At 39.9% G+C, this 7,577-nt stretch overlaps 1 protein-coding gene across 2 annotated transcripts in view; it reads left to right on the top strand.

The window, feature by feature from the left end:
* Positions 1–7,577, top strand: part of LOC122546631 (E3 ubiquitin-protein ligase Hakai-like) — a 43,188-nt gene continuing 35,611 nt past the window's right edge. The window contains exons 1-3 of one of the 2 annotated variants that reach the window (XM_087999747.1): positions 1–118; positions 3,842–3,942; positions 4,021–4,104. In XM_087999747.1, coding sequence (XP_087855873.1) covers positions 79–118; positions 3,842–3,942; positions 4,021–4,104 — 225 coding nt within the window. In that variant the 5' untranslated portion in view covers positions 1–78. Of the gene's footprint in view, positions 119–3,841; positions 3,943–4,020; positions 4,105–7,577 lie in introns of those variants that run through there. The other variant, XM_087999748.1, reaches the window with a different exon arrangement.

The raw sequence follows: 7,577 nt of genomic DNA, 5'->3' as shown, positions 1-7,577 counted from the left end.
TTCGAAGACGTATCCCCATCAAGTTAATCTCTAAACAGTCTAACCGAAATAGGATCTCATCCCCGCATTCAGAGAAATATGAGCAGAAATTCTACAAAGTCTCTAACTGCAGATGAAGGTGACAAGACGATAGCTTCATTGCAAAATCAGGTTAAAAAGTGCTGTGGATCCTGTTAGGTGCACATGCCTGGGGAGAATTACAGAATGATTACAGCAGAATAATTCAGCTCACCCCTTGCCCTATCTCTGTAGCTCTGCAAATCTTTTTAACACCTTATCCCTTTGGCAAAAATTGAATCTGCCTCCAAAATCTGTTAAGCCAGGGCATTCTAGATCCTAACCATTCACTGTCTTTTAAAAATATGCCCACTTAGCATTGTTCTTTCTCTATCCACTTTAAATTAGTATTTTCTGTTCTTGAATCATTTCACCAATCAGACACGGATTAACCCACTTAACTGGATCACCAAACTCACCCAATTCTTGTAGCCCAACCTAGCCTACACATCCATGGACACTTTATCCAATTTAGCATGGCCTGTCCACCTAACTTACACAACTGTGGACTGTGGGAGGAGAACGGAGCACCCGGCGGAAACTCATACAGATATGAGAGAAAGTACATAATTCCATAGACAGTCTCCCAAGTGTGGAATTGAACTTGGCTCCCTGTCGTTGTGAGGCAGCAGTGCCACCCTACTTGGAAAAGACCTTTTAAAGAATTTTAACACCTCTGTCAAATGTCCTCAACTTACTCCAGAAAAAGAATCCCATTTTCATCAATCTGTTTGTGTTTTGAAGTCTTAAAACACATCCTGAAGTGTATAAGAATCTTATCCAGTATTTTGTACCAGATGATGTTAAGAGAACTGAATTTCTCCAGTATCCGTATTCTTTAGTTTTCTGTATTTTTTTTCTGAAATTTTCCTTCTTTATTTTTCCAACTGGTTAGTGACCTACAGAATACACCCATTGATATAATGGGGCACTGTCATTACTTAATTCCTGTACTTCCTGTTCTATACAGGCCAAGGGATGGCTTGATTTGAAAATTCTCAAACCTGTATAATTCCAAAACTCTCCAGGATCTCTCTAGCTCTCTAATCCTGGGCTCTTATGCAATTGTAATTTTAATCACCTCACCATTGGTCTGACTGTCAGTTGCCTTGGTCCTTTTAACTGGAATTTCCACCTTGCAATTCTATACCCCTCTTAGCTCTTTTCATAAACCCTTAATACCAACCACTTTGCCCAAGTCTTTAACCATATTGACTAAAATGACTTGCATGCCTCAGTATTTTGTTTCATAATTTTTTTTAGATTAGATTACTTACAGTGTGGAAACAGGCCCTTCGGCCCAACAAGTCCACACCACCCCGCCGAAGCGCAACCCACCCCTACCCCTACATTTACCCCTTACCTAACACTACAGGCAATTTAGCATGGCCAATTCACCTGACCTGCACATCTTTGGGCTGTGGGAGGAAACCGGAGCACCCGGAGGAAACCCACGCAGACACGGGAGAACGTGCAAACTCCACACAGTCAGTTGCCTGAGACGGGAATTGAACCCGGGTCTCTGGCGCTGTGAGGCAGCGGTGCTAACCACTGTGCCACCGTGCCGCCCACTAATGTTCCCTTGAAACACCTTGGAATGGTTGTGTGAAATGGGAGGTGCTGAATGAGTACAAGTTGATAAAGAATGTAGATTAGAGTGGTGCTGGAATATTCCTGATGAAGGATTTTTGCCCGAAACGTTGATTTTCCTGCTCCTCGGATGCTGCCTGAACTGCTGTGCTTTTCCAGTACCACTCTAATCTAGAATCTGGTTTCCAGCATCTGCAGCCCTTGTTTTTACCTAGTTGATGAAGAATGTACTTGTAACAACATCAGGTGGGTAAAATAAATGTGGATACAGGCTGAATATAATAAAATCAGTAATTGGCAGAAGATTGGCACTAATTGATAAAGCCATGATCGGCAGAATGATATTTTCTGCACTGTAATAATTCTGACAGGATTGGTTTAAGGAAGAATGGGGCTGATTAGGGACCAATGAGAGAAATACCACATGGAGATAAGAAGCACAACTGAGGTAATTGCATCTATATTTGTCAAGGAAGATGATGTTGCCCAGTGCTGGCAAAATAGGCAGTAGTTCAAATGCATTTGAAAGTTTTGAATATAAATTTGTCAAGGATTCTTTTTAAAAATGAGTATGTAATACCTTACTTTCCTTGTGTTACACTGTTTGAACTGGTGGGCAGTTTGCATCTTGTGTTTTCTACCACCTCTGGATGACCTCTGACCTCTCTCCAGGACCTCCTCACAGCAATGAGATAAGGTTGGAGGCCATTCAGAAATGGAGAATCGATTATAAGACATAAGAACTCAGGTAGACCATTCAGCCAAATTTGTTCTACTATTCAGTGAGATTATATCTGTTTTGGATTGTCCTCAGCTGCAGTTTCTTGCCTTTCACCCGTAACCTTTGATTCCCTTACTGATTAAACATCTATCAATCTAAGCTTTGAATATACTTTGCAATCCAGAATTGACATCCCTCTGCAGTAAAGAATTTCATAACTTTGGTACCCTCAGAAGAACTTCCTTTTCTTCCCAGTCCGAAATGTGCGACCCCTTATTCTGAGATTATGCCCTCTGGTTTGATATTGTCCTACAACAAGAAATAACCTTTTAAGCATTTACCCTGTCAATTCCCCCAGGAATGTTTCAATAAAGTTTCTTCTCTTGCTCCTAAATTCCAATAAGCATAGGCCCAACCTACTCAACCTATCTTCCTACGACTGTTCTCCATAAGAAGTCAAACTACTAAAATTATCTGGGTTGACTTCATGCTAGTATATGCTTCATGCATTCTTAGAAAAGCGGCCCAGTTTCACTATTCCAACTATGGTCTGACCAGTCCCTACTTTTACGCTCCATTTCCTTAAAATAACGAGCAATATTTCATTTACTTTCCCTGTTATCTGCTGAAATTGGACACTAACTTCTTTTGACTAAGGATAAAGAACTCCCATATCCTTTCTTATTTTGCTTTCTGCAGTTTTTCTCCATTTAAGGAATATCCTGTTGTCCAATCTTGCTGCCAAAGTGCATTATATTCCATTTGTTGAGTTTTTGCCCACTCTGTTAACCTGTATATATCCCTCTGCAGGTATATGATTTTGTGTCATCCCAACCAGTTGCCTTCCCTATTTTTGAGTTATTGGCAACCTTGGTTATACACGATTCACTTTCCTCAACAAAATTATTGCTAGGTATTGTAAATAATTGTGGCAATAGCACTGTTTCCTGCTGCACTTGACTAGTTACAGATTGCCATCCTAAAGTGACCCCCTTACCTCAACTCTGTTTTCCATTAGTTAGCCAGTCCTCTGTCCATGTTAATGTACAACCCCAACACCAAGGGCTCTTAGAAAGTGTGTGCGCACAGTACATTATAAAAAATAATCTTAATGTGTGATGCATTATCAAATGCCTTTGAAAATTCAAATATGTTGCATCCACCGCTTCCCCTTTCACTTTATCTCCTTTATCTTTATCCCCTATTACCACCTCAAAGAATTCTGGTAAATTTATCAGGCATGATTTTCTCTTAGCGAAGCCATGCTGACAATATGTTTGTGTGTATTTTGAAATGCTCTGCTGTTTCAATTTATGTATTATAACTGACCTGCTTTCCTTTCATTCCTTATAGAATGATCTACTGCTGCTTCTATTTCTTACTTTCGTATTACTTAGTTAATCCAAAATTTGTTACTTTTTACGTATGGGAGTCATGTTCTATTGTGAAATGTTTGCTTTTGATATCATGTAGAAGGATTTGACTATAACGATGATGGGAGCTATGAATGCAAATCTGGAGAGGTGTTTGGAAGCCAGCATCGATTTCCTCTGCAGTTTTTCTGGGATTTTAAGGTAACTTTCTTAAAAAAAACTGTACATGTTGATTTTGAAATATTTTCATAAATCATGATGTTTAAACATGCTTTACAGATAAATTTGCTTGGAGAGAAAGATGACACTCCCATTCATTTCTGTGATAAATGTGGATTGCCAATTAAGATATATGGACGCATGGTGAGTGACATCCTCTGAATATTGTAGTAGATGTTTAGTTAAAAGAAATATGTTTTTTTTTTCTTTTTTCTTTCATATGTTGCATTTAACTAGTTAGTTGGGAGCAGTTCATTGAGATTACAATTGTCTTGAAAAGTGTGAACTCTGATTCTTTAATTTTATCTGGCAAGTTTAGAGAGCTATTAGTTTTCCTGCAGATAACCTTGTTTGTAAGCTAACATTTAATCTAATTTAACTATGAATTAATCTTCTGTCATAGGGTGAGTGTAGAGGAGATAATCTGCTCTCTTATTAGAAGGAGAGATGGTTGGTGATGAGTTTAACCTGACAGTCTCCATACCTTGGTCACGATTTAGAAAGTGCGGCTGTCACAATAACCTCAGCAATATAGAAATTGAATGTGCGCTGTTGATGTCACTGCATCACAAACCAACCATCCAGCAAACTGAACTACTGAATGCCCTGCCATTTTCCTCTCTGCCAAAATGTCTCTATTAAAATCTATCTGTCATTTAACTGCCCATTCTTTTAGCCTATTGTCAATTTTAGTCAATTGCTATCATCCTCACTGCTAGACCTCCAATATAGGTAAGTGGTAAGTAAATGTCACCAGATTAGTATTCCAGAACCCCAGGTTAATATTCTAGCAATGTAGCTTCAAATTCCACCTAGACAAATGGTGAAATTTGAATACAATAAAATTATAGAATTAAAAATTAAACCACTAGTGATGATGCAATTGTCAATTGCTGAACAAATCCATTTGTTCACTAATGTCCTGTAGAGAAGGAAATTTACCATCCTTTGTCTGGGTGACTCAGTAATTATCTTTGGAACGACCAAACATATGCTCAGTTCAGAGGCAGTTAAACATAGGCAATAAATGCTGGCCCACTTCCCATGAAAACATTTTTCAAGAATTTGTGTTATCAGCAAATATGACATCTTACTCTCTAATCCAATATTCAGTATATCAGTTTAAAAACTTGTATTAAAGCTGAACTAGCTCTGACCATGAGACTGGAATTGCTTTAAGCACTGCAGCAAAGGCAGTGCAAGCTAAAGCTTTGGAAAATCTTGAGACCGCAGACAATAGGTGGAAGGGTAATGATCACCAAGCTGTCACTGGCGTCCAGTGAGCTGTAGGAACCAATTTACTCAATCCTTACTGTAGAAAAAGCATTTTGATCTGTGTGAGATGTCTCACCATAAGAAGTTGGGAAAATCAGTGGTAGCCAAAGTGACACTTCCTGCAGGAGTAAAACTGACCCTGGACATAATGACTGAAGGTGGCAGAACTCAAAGGAGTTGAACCTGATGGCATCTATAAACTGAAGGGGAAGCAAGTTAAAGTCAACATAGATTCTGATGAATCAGTCACAGAAAACATTGAAAATTAAAGCAAGAAGTCCTAGGTATATATAGTTTAATCTTTAATTTATGTAATGGACTTTAATTGGGAAGAAATATCACCTTTACATGTGCACCAAATCAAAACTAAGTGCTTGTAAAAAAAAATCAAATCAATTGATTTAATTGATGTAATTGTTTTGATGAGCTAAAGGGCCTTTTTCTGAGCTGTAGACATCTGCCTATGAGCATTGGAAAACACAATCTGCAGTCCTCCAGTCTGAAAAGCCACCAATTTCTATAGCCTACCTTTTTTTGATCTTAAGCCGCTTTCTATCCAAGCTGATACTGATTCTTCTCTTCCAATGAGCCTCAATGTTTTTAAACAGCCTTTTTTGAGATACTTTGTCAAATGGTCTCTTAAACCTGTGTCGACAAGTGTTGTTCAACAAATTTTGCTATTGCTGGTTCATTCTTTTCAAATTGGATGTGACAAATTGTTGCTTTCTAATTGGGTGAGAAACTTTAATCAGATGGACATTAAGACTCTTAAGCTGCAGTTCCAGCCCTGCCAGAACAGGAAAATCCTGCAAAAGAAGACAATTCCTAACATTAGTTTTGTTTTAAGAAGCAAAATCAAACAAGACAAGTAAAATACTGTAGATGCTGGGAATCTGATATAAAATTAAAAATTGCTGCCAAAGTTCAGGTTCAGCAGCAGCATCTATGCCAAGAAAAACAGAGTTAATGCTTCAAGTTGCTCAGCTTTCAAATTAACATTGAAATGGCATTGTCTCATGTACAGTTTTGGTATCCTTATTGACAGAAAGATATGGTTGCCATTGGGGAAATACAGCAAAGATTCATCAGGCAGATTCCTGCAGTTGGAGACGGGGAAGGGATAATGGGTGTCCGATGAAGGACAGACTAGGTGCACATTTTCGGGATTTATATGAAATCTCTGAAAGTTGCCACCCAGGTAAATAGTGCGGTGAAGAAGGCATATGGCGTACTGGCTTTTATTGGAAGAGGAATTGCGTTCCGGAGCCCTGAGGTCATGTTGCAGTTGTATAAGACTCTGGTGCAGCCGCATCTGGAGTATTGTGTGCAATTTTGGTCGCCACACTATAGGAAGGATGTGGAGGCACTGGAACGGGTGCAGAGGAGGTTTACCAGGATGTTGCCTGGTATGGTAGGAAGATCGTATGAGGAAAGGCTGAGGCACTTGGGGCCGTTTTCATTGGAGAAAAGAAGGTTTAGGGGTGACTTGATAGAGGTGTACAAGATGATTAGGGGTTTAGATAGGGTTGACCATGAGAACCTTTTTCCACGTATGGAGTCAGCTATTATGAGGGGGCATGGCTTTAAATTAAGGGGTGGTAGGTATAGAACATAGAACAATACAGCACAGAACAGGCCCTTCGGCCCACGATGTTGTGCCGAACTTCTAACCTAGATTAAGTACCCATCCATGTACCTATCCAAATGCCGCTTAAAGGTCGCCAATGATTCCGACTCTACCACTCGGGCAGCGCATTCCATGCCCCCACCACTCTCTGGGTAAAGAACCCACCCCTGACATCTCCCCTATACCTTCCACCCTTCACCTTAAATTTATGTCCCCTTGTAACACTCTGTTGTACCCGGGGAAAAAGTTTCTGACTGTCTACTCTATCTATTCCTCTGATCATCTTATAAACCTCTATCAAGTCACCCCTCATCCTTCGCCGTTCCAACGAGAAAAGGCCGAGAACTCTCAACCTATCCTCGTACGACTTCCTCTCCATTCCAGGCAACATCCTGGTAAATCTTCTCTGCACCCTCTCCAAAGCTTCCACATCTTTCCTAAAGTGAGGCGACCAGAACTGCACACAGTACTCCAACTGTGGCCTAACCAAAGTCCTGTACAGCTGCAACATCACTTCACGACTCTTGAATTCAATCCCTCTGCTAATGAACGATAATACTCCATAGGCCTTCTTACAAATTCTATCCACCTGAGTGGCAACCTTCAAAGATCTATGTACATAGACCCCAAGATCTCTCTGTTCCTCCACCTGACTAAGAACCCTACCATTAACCCTGTATTCCGCATTCTTATTTGTTCTTCCAAAATGGACAAC

Source organism: Chiloscyllium plagiosum, unplaced genomic scaffold (genome assembly GCF_037043375.1).
Source record: "Chiloscyllium plagiosum isolate Xiang-an unplaced genomic scaffold, Cpla_swu_hap1 HiC_scaffold_23, whole genome shotgun sequence".
Lineage (NCBI taxonomy): Eukaryota > Metazoa > Chordata > Chondrichthyes > Orectolobiformes > Hemiscylliidae > Chiloscyllium > Chiloscyllium plagiosum.
Note: the sequence above shows the minus strand (reverse complement) of the source record. Positions and strands in the feature narration are given on the sequence as shown.